Source organism: Xyrauchen texanus, chromosome 8 (assembly GCF_025860055.1).
Source record: "Xyrauchen texanus isolate HMW12.3.18 chromosome 8, RBS_HiC_50CHRs, whole genome shotgun sequence".
NCBI classification, from domain to species: domain Eukaryota; kingdom Metazoa; phylum Chordata; class Actinopteri; order Cypriniformes; family Catostomidae; genus Xyrauchen; species Xyrauchen texanus.
In genome coordinates, this window is record NC_068283.1 from 16,173,538 (window position 1) to 16,195,882 (window position 22,345).

Consider the following 22,345-nt stretch of genomic DNA (forward strand, 5'->3'; position numbering starts at 1 on the left):
CATTTAGGCAGCATAAAAGTAATCCATGTGACTCCAGTTGATCAATGAATGTCTTCTGTAAAAACTAAGTTGATAATTAAAACATTATTAACTTTTAAAAAGCACTTCCTTCCAGCATTGGACACATCACATAGCTTTATCGTGATGTATGCGCACTGGAGAGTTCACGCGAGAATAACAGAAAAACTAACATCATGCAAGAGTTCAGCCATTTAAACAGCATCAAAACCCTGGACGAAAGCACTGATTTAAAGTTAAAACCATTTGAATTATCGACTTGTTTCTTACATAAACCTGTCGATCCACTTCAGAAGACATTTTTTGATCGACTGGAATCACATGGATTACTTTTATGCTGCCTAAATGTGACTTTTGGACCGTCAAAGTGCTGGCACCTGTTTACTTTCATTATATGGACCTGACAGAGCTCTATCTTCTAAAAACCTTAATTTGTGTTCTGCTGAAGAAAGCAGAATAACCATTTTTGGGTGAACTATACCTTTAACAGCACACAGGTAATTAGGCCTGTATCTTTATCTCATCTGTCTTAACCAGGTACACCTTCCTAAACGTCTGACATTTATAATGTGCTGGATCATCCATTGATAACTTTGATATGTATACGTTTTATTTGTTAAAAGTAGTTTTACTTATGACAAACGTGAAGTATTTCGCAAGCCTGTCAGTGGGGTGTCCATTTCATTTTCTCCTGATTATCCATACCGTTTTCAACCACATGACGTCACCAATGATACCGATGAGCATCATCCAACCAGTGAAGGGAATAAAGGGTGAAGGAAAGAAAGAGGGGGAGCTAGTGGGCAGTGGGTTGGAAACTTTGGAAATTACCTTATTGTCCTATAACGTCATTTAAAAGGACCACATGTTTTCACTCACATTTCAAGAAAAATATAAAGGCCTATATATTATATACTGTATATATAGTTTCAGTTCCTCTGTCCAACCTTAATTCAGTACAAAATTGTCTATAAGACTCTGAAAATGAATATTCATTTTCAGAGGAAGTGAAACTAATTGTACTGTTCTGATATTCTCTCAAAAGCCATGTAATTTTGACCTTCCTTTTTGTGAGCCTTGCACACTCAGTGCTTGCACAATGACTTCCCATGACTTCGACTAACTTATAAGTAATAGCCCACATTATAGCAAGCACCTTCTTTATCAGATTTCGTTTCAAACAGCTTCATTGGATAGGAGCTCTTGTACTTTTCCCAGAACTTCAATACGCTTTCCCATCCGCGTGAACAGGCCAGTGACCAGCTCCCGACTGCCTCTTATAGCGTGTGATGTAGGAAAATGACACGCTCGAGCAGACCGGGAGTCAGCGGATAACAGCCAAAGAATTGCCTGTTTTCCAGTAAAGTACGTAATCTGCCCCTGTTGACGAATTCCATATTGCGAACAGGAAGTATCCTGTCAAGGGTCTGAGCTTTTAGTTCGGAAGCTTTACGTGTTTGTGGGCGAAACCGCATGTTTTGTTTGTCTACAGAAAGAAATATAGGAAATAAGACAGTTCGACTTCATCTAGTTTACCACACGACAACGCGCTGCCAAATAAGGTAAAGTAATCTGTTTTTCTGGTAATATTCTTTGAATATTTTTTATTTATTTTTTTTTGTACGATGTGTGGTGGAGTTGATATGGATGATTTTTGTTTTTAAAGGACGGGCACGATGTATTTAACAGCTCTACGGAGTCAGATCGTTCTTATGCTGCTTTGTCACGCACTTTGTTACGGTAAACGTTACACTTAATATTACTGTGCTAATGTTTTTACACATATTAGGCTACACGTCAATATAATTAAGTAGGCTACTATGCCTAGTTATAATAATATTAGCAGTAGTAATTATACTTACAAAGTCCGTTTACAAGCGGCCTCACAATGTAATAACATTAAATGTGGTTCATATATTATATATATGCGTCATATATATATATATATATATATATATATATATATATATATATATAGGCCTATATGAATGACGCATTACAATTTTATTTAAAAAAATCATTAAAAAAATCTAATTGAGTATTTATAACTTTAATAAAATATACATTGGCTAAGTAGCCTACATATAAATACAATATTTAAATTGTATTAATTTAATTAAGTTTAACATTAAACTATTCAATTTAATTGAATATTGTTTAAATAAAATAGGCTGTAATATGTTTTTTAGTACTTGGGATACATAAATAGGAATGTAACAGCCATAATTTCGGTCTGTTTTAAAAACAGTGCAATTCTAACAAAAAGGCATTCACATTAATTGGATGTTTAAATTGTATGTTTCTTTTTTATCAATTCATTTAAAACATTCTAGAACCAGCAGAGGAGGACTTCAGCTGTTTCAATGACTATGAAAGAGAAATGAAATGCAGTCTATCTTCTAAAATTCTCATAAATTGCTCTGAATACAAGCTCAACACAACCCACACTGTATTAGATGAGTAAGTGCTATTATTTCTACTATGCTACGGGCATATAGTTCTAGAACCGTGGTGTTGGTACTGGGTTGTTAGAATAAAACAACTCTTTTTATACATCAGCATCTGAATTTGCTGTTCATTGTACATTCTTACATTACAGGTTAAATAAATATACATGTATTTTTGAGAGAAGTCATCACAATCGTAGTGTTTGTGAATGCAAGTTTGAAATACCAGAGTTTGTTCCACTGGAGATCTTCAGTACTACACTTCTGCAGGGAGTGGATGTTTTGTTCACAAAAAATTTTTCAACTCTGGAGTTCAGTGAGTATAGTCTTTGTTTATACTGTATGTTCATGCTATTTATTACAACGTTATTGTATAGCATTTATGCTTTTTTTTTATTCTGTAATAAAAATCTAAAAAGTTGACTTGGCACAAGGTTGTAGACGTGTTTTGATACATCACTTACAAATGCCTTCTTCTTTTTTTCCAGTCAAACCTAAAACTCCAGCTATCTTATTGGTGCAGAAGACTCCAATTGGAAACTTTAAAGTAACTTGGGACAACAAGTACAAGGATAAAACTAGATATTTTGCACAAAGTTTGAGGATAGAGCTGACCTATGGCATCAAAGGAGGAAAAGACACAGTAAGGAAGAATATATGAACCATATTCGCAGTATATGATCATATGGATTTGTCATAAAGAAATAAAATAAAAAATAAAAAACCTTTTCCATACAGATGTCCAAAATGGTGATGGACAGTAAGGGATTCTATGAGATTGTGGGTAGAAATCTCCAGCCAAATACTGACTACATTCTGACAGCAAGAATGAAAACAAACTATAACAATAATGAGATATTTAGTGACAGAAGCACACCGTATGAGTTCACTACTTGTAAGTCTACATATATTTATCTCAAATTTATCTCCACAGGTATGGTATACGCTTAAAAAAAACTGATAAATCTTTCTGTGTTCCACAGCTCCGGCCCTAAGTGAAATACTCAAAATAGTCATTCCTGGTGTATGTGTTGTTTTGATCATTATCATATTCATTATCTTTATCTGCTTTTTTAGGTAAGATCTCTATTTGATCTCTTTCCATTAGTCTACATTAAACCATGTAACAATGCTTCTTCTTCTTCTTATTTCAGTTCTAACATATTTGACTTCCTCATTACAGAATCAAGAGGATGTGGTGGGACAAGATCGTCAAGCCAGAAATAGATCCAAACCTTGGAAAACAGAAGGTTAGAGAGATATTTAAAATGTGTTTGGCTAACATTATTAATTCACTGTAAAACCCTAAAAAACAAGTAATTAAAAATAACTCAGGGCACCATTTGGTGTTCCTCAGATGCCACATCGGTGAAACTCTCTAAAGATCCTCCAGACACCCTTTTAGTTCTCTGAGAAACTTACTCCTAGTTTCTACAGGAACTCTCAAGAACTGTCAACAGTTCCTTAATAAGCAAAAATTATCAAGGCACTTGAAATTTTCCTTGAGGAAATAAATAGGATATTTATGTTCCTTTACAGGGTTTCTGTAGAGGGTTCTGTCGTTGTGGCAGCTGAGAAAGATGCCTTGTGTATCTTTAAATTATAAAGTGTATCCTGGAATATAAATCTCAGTTTTATTATAATCTTGATTAATATCAATATGAGTTCCATATTTTTCCATTGTTTCATAGGGACACATATTGCCTCCTTCCAACATTAAGTTCTCCCCAGTCGTTGTTGAGATTCCAAAACTGGACCTCCAGGATGAGAAGAAATGGTAAGGTTTTCTGGGTTCTGCCAAAACATTGAAAACATGCTACACTTTTTTCAGTCTAATTCTGAATAATGGAAACATGCCTCAACATGTTTTACTTTCTACAGGTTAGTAGTGTTTTCAGAAGATGCAAACAATGAACAAAGTTTCAATAGTGTTGACTCAACTCATAGTGTGGATTATGGTCAGGCGTGCTCCGGTATCCAGGAACAGAATATGAGCATACTTGCACGCACCATGCTTGCCCTTCAAGAGCTGCCATTGTTACCTACTAACACTGTAATGCCAAGAAAAAGTCTTGATATCGGTTCCCAAAGAGAAAGCCATAGTGCAAACAGAGATTCAGGAAATGGCTCAGGGTCATTGTTTTTCAGAAACAACTCCTATTTGGAATCATCAGTCCCAGATGATTCTTCATTCATTTATCTCTCCTTTGATCCTTCGTATCAGTCTTACAAGAGGGAAGTTTCTAATCCGGACCCAGTAGACTGCCTTAAGACCCAGCTTGATTCTCCTGCTATTTTGGAAGATGGATATCAGGACATAGGAAATGTAAACCCTACAAACGATAGCTCTGGTCTTAATGAGAAGTTCATCATGAAAAATCTTATCACCTCTAAAAATCCACTGTATCCTTGTTTGACTCCCCACTATGGTGGCATCTCCCCAAGTGGTGATGGATACCAGGATTTCCAAAGCTTATCGAAAAACACAGGAGGACAGTGGAGCCCTACCACGTGTTCTGAAATAGCACTTGGAGAGTGTGGTGCACTGAAAATCCCTCAAACCGTTTTGGGTACTTACCATACACCCACATCAGTACAACAAAGTTCTTGGACATCTTCTTTGCATATCTCACCCTGCATTCAAATAGACAGTTCCTATCATTCTGTTTAACTCTGAAGTCAAAACAGATACAAGGTAAACGCTTGTAAAGTTGCATTAATTTTCTGTGTAATCTCAACGGATGTTACACTTGCAATGAATTTTGATGAATCATTCATTTGAAAAGCATGACCTGTGATAACTAAATTAAGGGTTTCAAAAAGGGCTTCTCACAGCGATGCCATAGAAGAACCATTTTTGGTTTTGAACATTTTGTCACTACAAAAAAACATTTTGTATTATAGAAAGGTCCCATTGATGGTAGAGGTTCTTAATGGAACCATACGTGCTAATAAATAACCTTTATTTTGAATATATGTTTAAATCTTTGTTTTAGACTCCAAGCCCAAAACCTTAAATACTGGCTTAAATACTTCAATCATGATGCCAGTGTTTGAAATTTTAAAGTCACATTTGATAAGGCAGATTTGAAAGGCATTATGATGGTCATAATCGGTATTAGAAAACAAAGTGAACAACCTGTATTTTTCAATTTTCTGCCCTTAAACAATGAACAGATAGAGACAGTTTGTACTGATTATACAATAACTTTTTGTTTGGATGACATTGTTACTTCTTATTTGTGGTAGAGGATATTGTTACTATTTTTAACACCAAACTGTTTATTCACTAAACCTCTTAACAATACTACTATTGCAACAACAACAACAAAAAAAAAAGTATTTGCCTTTATATTTTCCTTGTGTATATAGTTTGTACTTTGACTCTTAACTATTCTCAATTGCATGCTTGCTATCTTTTGACCATTCTAACATAAGAAAAGTAAAGCACTTTGTTTTTTAAGGCACCTTTTAAAAAGAGTGATATAAATGCAAAATGTACTTCTTGTTCTAATATGATTATTTTCAAGTAAAACTCCAGAAAAGTGAAATAGTGTGAGTAGTTGAGTTTCTTTCAAAGGAGAACGAGACCTGGTTTTGTTCTACATGCTACACTGCAAGAACCAGGACACTGTACATGTATTTTTCTCATTTCTTTGGAAGGCAAACACTTCATATACACAGGCATGTCATGTTCTCCATTATAGTTCATATACTGTGATCTCAAATTACAGGATTGCTGGTATGTAAATGGTCTTAGTGGAAAAGATTACTGTACAATTCTCTTTTGCAAGAATGATACAGATTATATATATATATATATATTATTAAATACCATCTCTTCAAATTAATGCAATTCTAACAGCCATTTGAAAGCTGTTGATCTAGACCAGGGGTACTCAATTTAAATTCCAAGAGGTCCGGTCTCAACATTTTCTACCCATCAAAGGTCTGGATAATAGTTAGTAGCTTACACAGTGTCATATGGCTATTAAATAATATAATAAATATTTTTGAATATTTTTTATAAATTGCCAGTGATGAAAAAAATATTCTAAACAGTCAAAATAGTCTCTTCAAAAGATTAAAATGAATCTACAAACAAAAGCGAATAATTAAAGTAGTGTTTGCTTAATTTAAGTATAAACAGGATTTTATTCTAGGAACAAAAATAATTTTGCTTATTTTAAAAGGCTCCTTACATGTTGATCAATGAAGCTAAATTTAAACAGAAAAGCGTTACAGGCTAAAGGCGGCACGTTAACTTGAATCACACATCATACAGATGAAGATAGATTCACTTTCATTTGTATTTTCTGCAGTGTGTTTAAGCGAAATATGCCAGTATCTGTAGCGGACGTACAATCAATCAGACTTTATGAGGCGCCTTTGTAGCGGAGAGAGCAGGAATAAAGCACATAGCGCTGCATGGACACGCTTTATTCCCGTTCCGCGCGTGTATTCACGTATGCTTACACGATCACTTAGCCAGGGGGTCAGATAATTAGCACAATGATTTAAATCTCGGTCCGGATCCGAGTCCGCCTATCCCTGATCTAGACTAATGTAACTAATAATTTAGAGATACTGTAAACATAAGACATACCGGAACATTTAATTCTAGCATTTATTAAGGTCTTGAATACATTTGTTTTTCTTTGCTCACAGCAAGTAAAAGACACAAATAAGAAATGAGATAATTCAGCTTTTTCAAAACACTCTTCCATCTGTCTTAATATTCCAGTCTGTCATTGAACTGCGGGCTAGACTGCCTCCTGTGTTTACATTCTTGAATTTTCCAGTTTATCCCTTGCATGCATTTAATGATGTTAAATGGACTATTGCAGAACCATCTGCTGGGCCTAAATTCAAAACAGCAAAGTCTTTCATGAAATCATACCTGACATTGTGACATATATATATATATATATATATGTGTGTGTGTGTGTGTGTGTGTGTGTACATACAATTTCAAACAAGTTATTTACAGAATTTCTGTACAGAAGTTTATACTGTGGTTCTGGATGGGTCCAATATTTTGATGGACTGCCCTAATAAAATTGTTCATTTTGGCTGTGAAAAATGTTACTTTCTATGTTACAAAAACTAGAGCGATGAATCATCACCAACAAATTTTAACACTGTACACTCCACATTACCCAATTGTGATATGTGGCTCAATGATGTGACGCCCATTTTTTGTGTGTGTATAAGGTTAAATTAAATTTAAATACATTAAATAAAATAATTGTCAATAAATTTTTTTTAGAAGCCATATTTTAAAGAGTTTTGTTTTAATCAATTTTAAGAGAATAATGGCAAAAGTGGCAAATGGTGTAACAGTTTGGTCCTATCTTTGTAAAAAATAAATGGTGCAAATCCCATTTCAAATGAAATAAAATGTACAATAACACAAAATATACATTTTAACGAAACTCAAGGATGCCTTTAAAAAAGCTTTTTCAAAGTTTTTCAATTTTCTCATCTTGCCAACCCTTTGTCATTGACCCACATATAATTGTTTGGCTGCAATGGAAATAACCTGTTAAAAAAAAAAAAAAAAAGACACCAACGGTTAGGAAGCCATATTGTCAAACACAGTAGATCACCCAGGGAAGGAAAAACATTGTTGCACTATTCTTTATTACATAGTGATTTTGACTATGGGTGGATGCTTACAACAGTCAAGTCATTTGATCCAGTAGAACAAGTTATAGAATTTGGTCACGTACGAACATGTAAAGCTCAATAGCTTCCTCTGGAGAGGTTGGTGGATGAAGACTTTTCTGCCATGGCAAGGCAACAAATGTCAAATACAGTATTATCACAGGGATATGGTCCTCTCTGAAGGCACTCCTCCCTGCAAGCCTGTATCCTTTGTTGGGATACCTCTTTGAAAGGTACTACCTAGCACCAAAGAGTTGAGGTATTGTGTACATCATCACTGGACGAAGGCAATTCCGGCGCCGTAGTTGCACTCCATGGGGATCCAGCATTTTCAGACATTGCCTGGCTGTCTCTTGAGTCACCACGTAGCCAGCCTGGACGCATTTCAGATGCATCATCTTATAACTGTGAAGCATGCCATATCTGTTCAACTGATCCTGCAGAAACACTACAATGTCCAACAGATCAGAATGGGCTTTCCGCCGGAACAGCCGCAAAGTTCTGAGGTACCTGCGCAAAGTCGACAAACTGATAACAAACCCATCTATAGTACTTAAGACATTAGCATCTCCTAATGTCTCGAACCCAAACCAAAATAAAAACGGATTAAACTTAACAGGTGAGACATAGGCCTATTTGCTTCCATGGCATCAGCTAGACTGAAAGCTCCTTGGTTTCATCAAGTACCCTGGTGACCCCACCAGAACGCTTTCTCACTTGTTTCCTTTCATGGATCCACCCAAACTAAAATAAAAAAAAATGTAAGTCTTCAAAAGCATTTTTAGATGGATCAGCTCTTTTCTTGCAGTCTAAGATTCCAGCTCAGAATCCTCACTATGGATTGCTGTTGATGTCCTCATTCTCTTTCGCAGGTTTTCAAGAAGGGACATCTTTGAGCTGCTGTCTTCTCGTTTTTGTTCGTCCAGGCAGTATTGCCTCATAGCAATTCTGTCCCCATACACTGGTATACAAGCGTGCAAAGTAGGCGTCCTCTATTTCTCTGATAAGTGATGTGTCGATCTGTGAAGACATTAAAAGATTAGCAGAGCTAGCTTTAAATTAACTGCCAGTTAGTACAGGAGTATTTATACTTCTATATACAATGTTGTAATCATGAGTTTTCCAAAAGTATATTTTAACATTCAAATTTCACAATTTACACCAATAAACATTTAGCCACCGTAGGCCATTATATGATTATGCATTATTAAACATTTACTTCCAACAAATAAATGTGATATTTTCTTACCAGAATTCAATCCTATTTGGTAACACTTTCACCCTGTATAGTGTGCATTGTTATGTTATTCATGGATGCTCTTGACTAGTTATTAACTGCAGGGTATTATTAATATTACTACTACTATTAGAAGCCCCATCAGTCAACTTCTAGTCAACTAGTCAAGAGCATCCACAAGACACTTGACCTCATAATTCATTATCAGTCACATCTATAATAATTTATGACTGTTGATAAAGGGAGTCAGAAAGCATTGTTTGTGTTTAGTCAAAGCATGACTAAATGTAGTAGAATTCACCATGAATGTGCTCATAATACATATACATGGTCTTCATAGAAAAGTTAACCAAATAGCAAAAAGAGAAAGAAAAGGTAAAAAAGTTGCAAACTAAGCAGTCCCGCTGTAATTAGTGCATCATTGTGTCAGTAGTTGAAACAAGCCTTTGTAAACCTGCATGAGAATTTCTGTTTTCCTACAGCTCCAAATCTCTTCTCCACATTCACAAACTTTAATAACGTTATATCTGGCAGACTATAAAGGCGAATAGGATTTACAAAACCACAGACATTTTAGTCCAGATTGCACGGTGCAGGATATCTTCAAATTCAACACGAGCAGAGCCTAATTACAGCCCAACTTCCTAATGCTAACAATGAATGTGGCTGCTCATTATTTCAATTTTAGCTAACTAATAATTCCTAGGGACGTATGGTCTACGCTATTGCAATAAAGGTGGAATTACCTTGTCTTGTCGCATCTGGTTGATGTTTTGTTCAGCAACACCTCGCTTTCGGAGAAAATTCCATAGACCATCATGTTGGTGTGGCGTTTGCTCCGCCATTCCGTTTCCCGCTGCAGTTAAGAGAGGCTGACGTTACATCGATTTCCCTATTTTGTCTTAGATTTTCCATGGCTGTTCCATCAGTTTGCTGTCGCTGTTATGAAAAGCCCGCGGAAAGAAGGCACTATAATGCGCATGTGCGCTGACCTGAAATTTGTTTTATGTCATGGCCACGCCCCTTGTGCGTCGCTGTACTGAAACCCCTGTACTTTAGTGAATGCCGTGTCTTGATCCCAGCTTGTTATCAGCCTTGATTTGATTTTTAATTTCATATTTATTTATTATTTTTCTTTATTTTTCTATACGTCAATTTGGCATAGTTAATAGTTTTTTTTATTTATTTTATTTTTGGTAATGTATTAGTAATACAGCGATCACAGAGCCCAGTTACAATGACTAACGGATTCTCTTTACGTCGCCAACTGGCTCATATTACACACAAAAATTATCTTTTGCTACCACCTGCTGGCTAACATATGTAATTTCAATCCAGTAACTCCTAACAGATACACTTTATTTTAGAACAGCATGAAGGCACACAGTGAAGCCTCTTGAGTGTCACACCATCAGTGTTCATGGAACATCTCTCGTCCAATCAGATTTGAGGACCGGAACTGTGGTATATAGTGAAAAAGATCACATTTTATCATACTGTAGGCAAAGTAGTAGAAGTCTGTTGATCATACATATACACTGGCTGACAAAAGTTTGGAATAATGTACATATTTTGCTTTTATGGAAAGAAATTGGTACTTTTATTCACCAAAGTGGCATTCAACTGATCACAATGTATAGGTAGGACATTAATAACATGAAAAATGACTATTACAATTTGAAAAAAAATTCAGAACTTCCTAAACTACTTCAAAGAGTGCTCATCAAAAAAACTTCCACGTGCAGCAAAGACAGCTTTGCAGATCCTTGTCATTCTAGCTGTCAGTTTGTCCAGATACTCAGGTGACATTTCACCCCACACTTCCTGTAGCACTTGCCATAGATGTGACTGTCTTGTCGGGCACTTCTCATGCACCTCACAATCTAGCTGATCCCACAAAAGCTCAATGGGGTTAAGATCCATAACACTCTTTTCCAATTATCTGTTGCCCAATGTCTGTGTTTCTTTGCCCACTCTAACCTTTTCTTTTTGTTTTTCTGTTTCAAAAGTGGCTTTGTCTTTGCAATTCATAAAGAGTAAAGAGTCTTCACTTTACTGTTGTATATGAAACTGTTGTTGAATTAAATGAAGCTGTCAGCTGAGGACATGTGAGGCATCTATTTCTCAAACTAGCGACTCTGATGTACTTATCCTCTTGTTTAGCTGTACATCTTCCACATCTGTTTCTGTCCATGTTAGAGCCAGTTGTCCTTTGTCTTTGAAGACTGTAGTGTACACCTTTGTGTAAAATCTTCAGTTCTTTGGGAATTTCTAGCATTGTATAGCCTTCATTCCTTAAAACAATGATTGACTGATGAGTTTCTAGAGAAAGCTGTTTCTTTTTTTGCCATTTTGGACCTAATATTGACCTTAAGACATGCCAGTATATTGCATACTGTGGCAACTCAAACAAATACAAAGACAATGTTAAGATTAATTTAACTAACCAAATAGTTTTCAACTGTGTTTGATATAATGGCAAGTGATTTTTTTTTAATACCAAATTAGTTATTTATCATGATTACTCAAGGATAAGGTGTTGGAGTAATGGCTGCTGGAAATGAGGCCTGTCTAGATTTGATAAAAAATTCCTTCTGAAACAGCTAAATCTGTACATTATTCCAAACTTTTAGCCACCAGTGTATACTGATTAAGTGTCATCACTGTAGTTTGTAAATTAAGAAATATAGTACAAACAGTAAAAAGAGGCCAAAACTTCTATCCAATTGGTCAGTGAATATGTGCACATAAATGCAAAGAAAGCTGTAACAAATACATATTTATGTTTTTTAATTGAATTGCATTATTAACATAAAACAAAAAACAAAAAAACTTTATTGTTAATAAAGGTTAAAAAAAGATATGGCTCAGTGGGGGGCTGGATAGCTCAGGGAGTATTGATGCTGATTACCACTAGTGTTGTCACAAGTTTGAATCCAGGATGTGCTGAGTGACTCCAGCCAGGTCTCCTAAGCAACCAAATTTGCCCGGTTGCTAGGGAGGGTAGAGTCACATGGCATAACTTCCTCATGGTCATGATTAGTGGTTCTCACACTTAATGTCAGGATACACACTAGGACAACAAGGTTAGAAGGATTCAGAATAACTTTTAATGAAGCTTTCGTAGGACAGTAGGGAAGTTCAGATGCATCAACGGGCGCTGTGAGTATAATACTGATGAATGACCGTCTTTTCTCTTGCAGATAACGGCAGGCTTGAGTGTGGTAAGTATCACAATCCAAAGGACGCGGAGTATGAACACCAGGGAGATGGAGGAGTCTCTGGACGAGGGAAAACAGGTAAGTAACACAAGGGTGTACTGAGGAAACAGACTGGAATAGTCTCAGGAACAATCGTCTGAAAAGCACAGAGAGCAGGTTAGTGGATATTTCCTCGTTCAAGGTTTGACAGAGACTGGAGGTGAGTTGTGCTCTTAAATAGTGCTGGTGATTGCTGGATTGCTGGATTGCTGGATTGATGACAGGTGCAGGTGATTAGTATTCGGGTGAGTGTGATCTTTGTGTTGTGGATGTGAGTGAGCCTGATTGCCTCCTGACATTACCCCCTCCAGGGTCACGCCAGCTGATTCGAGGACCCGACGTCGTGGTGGTCTGCCTCGAGGTCGTGGGGCTGGTCGATGTGGATGTTGTTGGTGGAATTCAGTGAGAAGAGTCGGGTCCAGGATATCGTCTCGAGAAACCCAAGATCTTTCTTCTGGCCCGTAACCTTCCCAGTCGACAAGGTATTCTATACGACCACCCCGACGTCGGGAGTCCAGGATTTCGTGGACTGAGTAGATGGGGTCCTCTTCAATGGTAGGTAAGGGAGGGTTCTGGTCAGAATCAGGCTCTGTAGTGGGAGGTAAAACAGAAGGATAATGAGGTTTCAGGAGAGATACATGGAAAACTGGGTGAATCTTGAATCGAGGAGGTAGGTGAAGCTTATATGTGACTGGATTGACTTGATGGAGAATTTTAAAAGGTCCGATATATCGTGGGCTCAATTTACGACATGTTTGGCGTAGACTGATGTCTCGAGTCGAGAGCCAGACAAGTTGACCAGGTTCAAACACAGGGGTGTCATTTCGACGTACATCTGCAAATCTTTTGTGTCTGTGTATGGCCCGTTGGAGATGATGATGGGCATCATTCCACACTCTTTCACTTTCTCGAAACCAGAAATCAACTGAAGGGACCTCGGAAGGCTCACCGGACCATGGAAACAGTGGTGGCTGAAAACCTAGGAAACATTGGAAAGGTGTTAGCCCTGTGGTGGTCTGATGCAAGGAGTTTTGAGTATTCTGCCCAGGCAAGGAATTGACTCCACGTGTCTTGATGATCTTGACAGAGCGTCGCGGAGGAAGCGATTAATTTCTTGAACCTTCCTCTCAGTCTGCCCATTAGCCTGGGGATGATATCCCGATGTCAAGCTTATCGTCACTCCGAGAAGAGAAAGAAAGCTTTCCAAACCCGAGAGATGAATTGAGGTCCTCGATCGGACACAATGTCCTCAGGGAGGCCAAAATGACGAAAAACCTGGTTGAAGAGGCTCTCGGCTGTCTCAAGAGCTGTAGGAAGGCCTGGTAAGGGGATCAGTTTACAGGCTTTGGAGAATCTGTCAACTATAATGAGAATGCAGGTGTTGCCTCCTGATGGAGGTAAATCAGTAATGAAATCGATACCCAGATGCGACCACGGCCGTTGAGGAATAAGTAGAGGTAATAGTTTCCCAGAAGGTAAGTGGCGTGGAGTTTTAGATATAAGCGTAAATTTGACACCCCTGGACGAAGCGTTGTACTTCCTTTCTCATGCCTGGCCACCAATATCGTTGCTGTAAGACAGTGTAAGTCTGTGTCGCTCCAGGATGACCCAGTACCAACTGACGAATGAGCAGATTCGATGAGAGGTAGGCGATATTAGGTCTGGGACATACGTGAGGGTGTCTGGGCATTCTGGTGGAGTAGGTTCTAGTCTACGTGGCTTCCTGGATTTGATCATTAATGTCCCATTGAATGGGATTGATGAAAACTGTAGTGGGCAGAACTGGTTCAGGTTCATCAATGGTGTCTGGAAGGGCATGGAGTCTGGATAAAGCATCCATACGGGTATTCTTGGATCCTGGGCGATAGGTGATATAGAAGTGGAACCGAGTGAAGAATAAAGCCCAACGGGCTTGGCGTGGGTTTAGTCTCTTGGCTTCTTTGAGATACTGAAGGTTCTTATGATCGGTAAGTACCGTGAAAGGATGTTGTGCCCCTTCGAGCCAATGTCTCCACTCTTCCAAAGCCAATTTGATGGCGAGGAGTTCCCGGTTACCTACATCATAATTCTGTTCAGCTGGGGATAATTTTTTTGAAAAGAAGGCACAGGGAAGAGGTTTATGGGAATCCCCTGGTGCTGAGAAAGTATGGCACCTACTCCAGTTGTGGAGGCATCGACTTCAGCGATGAAGGCGAGGTCTGGGTTAGGGTGGCGTAGAAGAGGAGCAGAGATGAACTGGTTTTTCAGCGTCTGGAAGGCATGGTCAGCTTCAAGGTTCCAGGACAGGGATTTTGGTTTCCCTTTCAGGAGAGAGGTAAGAGCAGAGGTTATGGTACTGTAATTGTTAATGAACCTCGCGATAGAAATTCGTGAAGCCAAGGAATCGTTGGAGCTCTTTTACTGTTTCTGGAGTGGGCCATGAGGTGACTGCATGACCTTTCCTACATCCATCTTCACCCCTGCTTACCCACAATGTACCCAAGGAAAGTAAGCGAATCTTGATGGAAGATGCATTTCTCTGCTTTTAGGAAGAGGGAGTGATCTCGTGTCGTTGGAGAACACTGGAGACATGGCGTTGATGTGAAGATTCGTCTTGGGAGAAGATAAGAATGTCATCAATATATACTATCACAAATTTGTTGAGGAAATCACGGAGTATTTCGTTCATGAAATCTTGAAACACCGAAGGGGCGTTGACCAGACCATACGGCATAACAAGATATTCGTAGTGGCCAGAGGGGGTAATGAATGCGGTCTTCCACTCATCCCCCTCTCGTATCCGGATTAGATTATACGCACTTCTGAGGTCAAGCTTGGTGAAGATACTAGCGCCTCGTAGCTGTTCGAGTGATGTGGAGTGCGAGAGGGAGTGGGTACCGAAACTTGATGGTGATCTTATTCAAAGCCCGATAGTCGATGCAAGGTCTTAGACCACCATCTTTCTTTGCCATGAAGAAGAAACTAGATGCTGCTGGCGAAGTTGATGGACGAATGTACCCCTGATTTAGGGCTTCTTGTATATACTCTTCCATGGCTCGTTCTGGGATGGAGAGAGAATAAATGTGGCCGTGGGGCACCGATGTATCAGGTTCCAAGTCAATGGCGCAATCCCAAGGTCTGTGTGGGGGAAGATGAGAGGCCTTTTCAGGACTAAATACGTCTGCAAAGGAGGCATAACAGGGTGGAATTTCCATGGTCCGTTTTGCTTGAGGGCTCTCGATAGATGTCACAGCAATGGAGATAGTTTGAGACGAAGTAGAGGCAGGTCTTGGAAGCTTAGGGAAGCAGGTAGAGAAACAAGTAGAACCCCAGCGCAGAATTTCTCCGTTGTTCCATGAGACATCAGGATTGTGCTGGATGAGCCAGGGTCTGCCAAGAATGATCGCAGAAGTGGAATTTTCTAACACCAAAGGAGTGAATGGTTCTTCGTGTAGACAACCGACTCTTAAAGTGATTGGTTTTATTCTGTGTTTTACATACCCAGGATTCAAGGTCTTTCCAGTCACTGATTTGGCTGTGAGCGGGGTTGAGCAGAGGATTTTCGGGAGTTGAAGTTGCCGGCAGAGGTCGCCCGAGATGAAATTACCCGCTGATCCTGAATCAATGAGGGCTGTAACTGAGATGGTAACATCAGTAGAAATCAATGAAGCGGTGGTGGATAAAGGAGCAATATTGAGGGGACTGACTACCAGCGAACTCACCAAGAGGCGAGGTGGGCCGGACAGGACAACCACCGATGTAATGAGAGTTGTCCCCACAATACAGACAGAGATTATGGGTCATGCGTCTGGTTCTTTCTGATGGAGAAAGAGCGGGTATGGTCAATTTGCATAGGCTCAACCCAGCGGTGATCTGGGATATCGGCAGGCCTAGGCGAGGAAGCATATGATGATTGGTGAAGATCTGGGTAACAATTTTGAACTTCGTGAGAGACTCGGATAGATTGTTGAATAAACTTCTCAAGGCCCATGACATCATCATAAATTGCGAGTTGTAATCTGAGGGCTGGATTTAATCCTTGGCGGTAGGTTGTCATGAGTGCTCTCTCATTCCATCCACTCATGGCGGCAAGGGTTCTAAACTTTATAGCATAGTCAGTTATAGACATTTGTCCTTGTTGGAGGTGATATAACTGCTCACAGACTGATGAATCACCTACAGGACAACCAAATACTTCTTTAAAGTGTGTTATGAAGTTTTGAAGAGAGTCAGTAACCGGTCCTGTCTGATTCCACATGGATTCTGCCCATTGAAGTGCTTCGGCCAGATAAGAGTGAAATAATGAAGGAGATTTTTGAGCGTTCAGTTGGGAAATTGTATGGTTGTACCTCTAGAGCAGTGAGCACTGAAGGAGAAATCCGTTGCAATCCTCCTCCCGGCCAGAGAAAGGCGCTGGTTTCATCATAGGGCAGAAAGTAAACATCGGTGGTGGAGCGTCAGATCGCGGAAGTGGGAATCGCTGCAGCTCCGCTCACCGAGCTCAGGCGGGAAATTCCAGCTGGATTAATCACAGGATTAGTTTGTTCGAATCCATAGCGGTTTTGGTCGAACCTTCTGTCAGGATACACACTAGGACAACAAGGTTAGAAGGATTCAGAATAACTTTTAATGAAGCTTTAGTAGGACAGTAGGGAAGTTCAGATGCATCAACGGCGCTGTGAGTATAATACTGATGAATGACCGTCTTTTCTCTTGCAGATAACGGCAGGCTTGAGTGTGGTAAGTATCACAATCCAAAGGACGCGGAGTATGAACACCAGGGAGATGGAGGAGTCTCTGGACGAGGGAAAACAGGTAAGTAACACAAGGGTGTACTGAGGAAACAGACTGGAATAGTCTCAGGAACAATCGTCTGAAAAGCACAGAGAGCAGGTTAGTGGATATTTCCTCATTCAAGGTTTGACAGAGACTAAAGGTGAGTTGTGCTCTTAAATAGTGCTGGTGATTGCTGGATTGATGACAGGTGCAGGTGATTAGTATTCGGGTGAGTGTGATCTTTGTGTTGTGGATGTGAGTGAGCCTGATTGCCTCCTGACACTTAATGGGGCATGTGGTAAATTGTGTGTGGATTGCGAAGAGTAGCATGAGCCTCCACATGCTGCGAGTCTCCGCGGTGTCATGCACAGCAGCGGAGGCAACTGTGGCTTGTCCTCCACCACCCGGATTGAGGTGATGTAATGACACGTAACGTCATCAATTTAAACTCCAAACATCAGGAGTACATGACCGATTTGTGAAAGCTTTGTGGCAATTTAAAAACATATATGAAATACAACCTTAAATTAATTACACCTAAAGATAATCAATCTGTAAACAAGTCAACATATGCTATTTTTACTTCAAAACAATCACAGCAGCACTCAGTTGTCTCTGCTACATAGCGGCCATGCTATGATCTGGACAGATGCACAATGCTGTAACGCTGACAGTTAGGAGTATTTCTTCTTTAAAAGAAGCACAACAGCTGTATTATAATTCTGTATTACAGTATATTCTGCAACATGTAGAACATGGTATGTTCAGCACAACTGATGCAATGTAAAGAGAAATGTGTATTGGATTTCATTACAGATTGGGATTAACATGCTTCTGAATGTGTCATTACACCAGTTACAGGCTAACCACTTCATTTAAGATTTGAAAGGAGCCAGATATACTTGAGTAATGTATAAATATATGCTTATAGTCAAAAATAGGATACAACATATGTGTTGAAGATGACCTTTATTTTAACAGTGAGATTCTTGTTTAAATAATTTTTGTTTAGCTTCACTTCCGTGAGAGCCCTCAGGCCAGATTAGATGATATTCGCCATTAAAGGAATAATTTCATTATCTGAAAGCGTCTTTTCTGGTATGGAAAAGAAAATCTAAATATTTCACAATGAGAGACACACTAGTGTATAATGTATACACAGTGTAAAAATCATAAAAAAAAATAAATCTAAAATGGCTTTTATCTCAATAGCTATTTTGAGTTACAAATCCTAAAAAAATCACATAATCATACAGCAGAACCCTGAGAGAAATGCTTTCAGAGAAGACCAACTTAGTCAAAATAATACAGCTTCTCTTTGTTTTGGCACTTAAATTTATCCTAAAGATTGTTTTTGTTTTTTTGTTTTACATTACTGTTGAGTAGTTAAAGGGATAGTTCACCCAAAAATGAAAATTCTCTCATTATTTAATCACTCTCATGCCATCCCAAATTTGTTTGACTTTGAAGAATAATTAAGCTCTGTAGTTCCAAGTGAATGGGTCAACAAAATTCTGAAGCACCAAAAAGCACATAAAGGCAGCCTAAAAGTAATCCATATGACTCCAGTGGTTTAATACATGTCTTCAGAAACAGATCAATATTCAAGTAGTTTTTTCCAATAAATTGTCCTCCCTGCCCAGTAGATGGCGATATGCACGAAGAATGAAAATTGCCAAAAACAAAAGAAGAAGAATGTGAAAGTTAATGTGGAGATTTATAGTGGAAAAGGACATACATTTTGAGCTGTTTTTCAGCCACACCTATCATACAGCTTCAGAAGACATGGATTAAACGACTGGAGTCGTATGGATTAATGTTATGCTATGTGTATATGCTTTACGGAGCTTCAAATATATATATATATATATATATATATATATATATATATATATATATATAATATATACACTCACCTAAAGGATTATTAGGAACACCATACTAATACTGTGTTTGACCCCCTTTCACCTTCAGAACTGCCTTAATTCTACGTGGCATTGATTCAACAAGGTGCTGAAAGCATCCTTTAGAAATGTTGGCCCATATTGATAGGATAGCGTCTTGCAGTTGATGGAGATTTGTGGGATGCACATCCAGGGCACGAAGCTCCCGTTCCACCACATCCCAAAGATGCTCTATTGGGTTGAGATCTGGTGACTGTGGGGGCCATTTTAGTACAGTGAACTCATTGTCATGTTCAAGAAACCAATTTGAAATGATTCGAGCTTTGAGACATGGTGCATTATCCTGCTGGAAGTAGCCATCAGAGGATGGGTACATGGTGGCCATAAAGGGATGGACATGGTCAGAAACAATGCTCAGGTAGGCCGTGGCATTTAAACGATGCCCAATTGGCACTAAGGGGCCTAAAGTGTGCCAAGAAAACATCCCCCACACCATTACACCAACACCAGCAGCCTGCACAGTGGTAACAAGGCATGATGGATCCATGTTCTCATTCTGTTTATGCCAAATTCTGACTCTACCATCTGAATGTCTCAACAGAAATTGAGACTCATCAGACCAGGCAACATTTTTCCAGTCTTCAACTGTCCAATTTTGGTGAGCTCTTGCAAATTGTAGCCTCTTTTTCCTATTTGTAGTGGAGATGAGTGGTACCGGTGGGGTCTTCTGCTGTTGTAGCCCATCCGCCTCAAGGTTGTGCGTGTTGTGGCTTCACAAATGCTTTGCTGCATACCTCGGTTGTAGCAGTGGTTATTTCAGTCAAAGTTGCTCTTCTATCAGTTTGAATCAGTCGGCCCATTCTCCTCTGACCTCTAGCATCAACAAGGCATTTTCAGCCCACAGGACTGCCGCATACTGGATGTTTTTCCTTTTCACACCATTCTTTGTAAACCCAAGAAATGGTTGTGCTTGAAAATCCCAGTAACTGAGCAGATTGTGAAATACTCAGACCGGCCCATCTGGCACCAACAACCATGCCATGCTCAAAATTGCTTAAATCACCTTTCTTTCCCATTCTGACATTCAGTTTGGAGTTCAGGAGATTGTCTTGACCAGGACCACACCCCTAAATGCATTGAAGCAACTGCCATGTGATTGGTTGATTAGATAATTGCATTAATGAGAAATTGAACAGGTGTTCCTAATAATCCTTTAGGTGAGTGTATATATATAATATATATATATATATATATTAAAGTGCCGTGTACCATGACATTTGGTATGTGTGAGCTAGGAATTAAATTAAACTGTCCTTATTCTACATTATTATGTAAGGAAATTTATAATGGAATTAGTTGTGTTCGACAACTATTATAAATTAGATAAATGAAAAATAACTAGATTATTTGTCTGAATAAAATTCTCCACCATTAAATCGTAATACAATGTCTTGTTGTATCAGCTTACAATTTCTACTGTAAGGAATTAGCTTTAATAAGGGAATTATTATTAATTCACTTATTGTAGTAATATTATTGTCATGGCTTATTGAAAATAATATTACACATAATTAGGTACAGCTTCGAGGTTAAATCTTTTAAAAACAGGGATGAGATTATTTATCAAAATATACCAGTCAAATTATCTGTGAATACAGACAAACTTTATTGCTATTCTAACATAAAACTAATCTAACAAATACAACATGAAACATAGTGGTGAGTAGTGACAGAATGTGAAGTGATCAATACAGAGAAAATTTACTTTATGGAGTCTTTTGAAACATTTATCCTTCTTTGAGTCTAAATTGATTTGCAATTGGATTACCCAAAGTATTTAATTTATACACCAGCACTTTGAGCAAAAGTCTGGAGATGTACTTGCATGTCATTGCGTTTCCTTGTGTGTTGTTCTTTATGTTGCTTTGTTCTTTGGCTCTTTGTCGCAAGTTCATTCCGTCAATGTTTTGGATCTCTGTTAGATCCTTGATAGTTGTTGTCTCGATGGATGATGAGGTGGGCTTTGAAGCAAGGCCTTCCGCAAGGAAGACTTGTGACTCCCGTTGGGTGTGTGAACCGTAGACTTTGTCCCGAGTTTTCCTTGGACTCTACATGGCACGGAGGATCTGGAAGATGCAAGCAACGGTTCCGAAAAGAGAAGGAAAGAGAAAAGGGAAGAGAGAGGGCATTCTTCCTTGGGTAGGAAAGATTTTAATTGAAATTGGCCACACCCCAAAGGTGTCCTGAGCCAATCAGAAGTGACGTTCCAGAGTCACTTGGTTGACTGGGCTGTTCTTTTCAAAATTTGATTTATGGTCCTTTGTGAAGGATTCTTACGAACTCCCGCTCAAAATAGTGCATGTTTAATCATTAACTTTTATATCTTGAAAACAGTGCAAGAGACATGACATTCGTTGTTATCAACATTCTCTACATAAACAAGCATGCATTTACATACTAAATATGACATTCTTTCATGATTATTATACGTGTAAGTAACAAAACATGTTAATCCCAGGTTACAAATCATACTGGTTAATTAATTGGTTTTACAACATGGATAATTCATTATACGTTATGAGAAACCTGATTGTCGTGGTATATTATCAAGTTAAGACTTGATGTTACCATACAAGATTAAAGATTATAATCATCTATTTGTTAGTTAGAAGAGATTAAAAATCACTACACATATCTTAAAAGGTACATTGGCTATAATCATTACTTTGTCACTTATACAAGTGATCACAGGTCATATTCAGAATTAGCTAGCAAGGCTAGGTATGGTGTATATTTTATAGGGTTAAATCACAAGTACTGGGTTCATGGATTCCCTTTTAGCTGCAGTTTGCAGGTTACTAATCACGATGTCTTGTGATTTGATGAGTGTAAATGTAGCAAACTGGTTTATATTGGAGGACAAAACAGAGTGTGTTTCTTGGGAATTCCAGGGAGTGTGTTCTCTGTCTTTTATTGCCTTTGACCACTGCACCCAGAGGCCTCTTTGCAGAGATGGTCTTAATAGCAGTTTAGGCACTATGGAGGAGATTTATGACT

The 22,345-nt window shown here is 38.6% G+C and overlaps 1 protein-coding gene across 1 annotated transcript; it reads left to right on the plus strand.

Annotated features, from left to right (window-relative positions):
* Positions 1–1,120: 1,120 nt before the first annotated feature.
* On the plus strand, positions 1,121–6,016 carry LOC127647978 (uncharacterized). The gene is made up of 10 exons (XM_052132523.1): positions 1,121–1,580; positions 1,685–1,758; positions 2,352–2,478; positions 2,618–2,781; positions 2,954–3,108; positions 3,204–3,360; positions 3,449–3,542; positions 3,649–3,715; positions 4,157–4,242; positions 4,347–6,016. The coding sequence occupies exons 1-10, from the start codon at positions 1,492–1,494 to the stop codon at positions 5,134–5,136; spliced, it is 1,803 nt and encodes a 600-aa protein (XP_051988483.1). The 5' UTR covers positions 1,121–1,491; the 3' UTR covers positions 5,137–6,016.
* Positions 6,017–22,345: the final 16,329 nt, after the last annotated feature.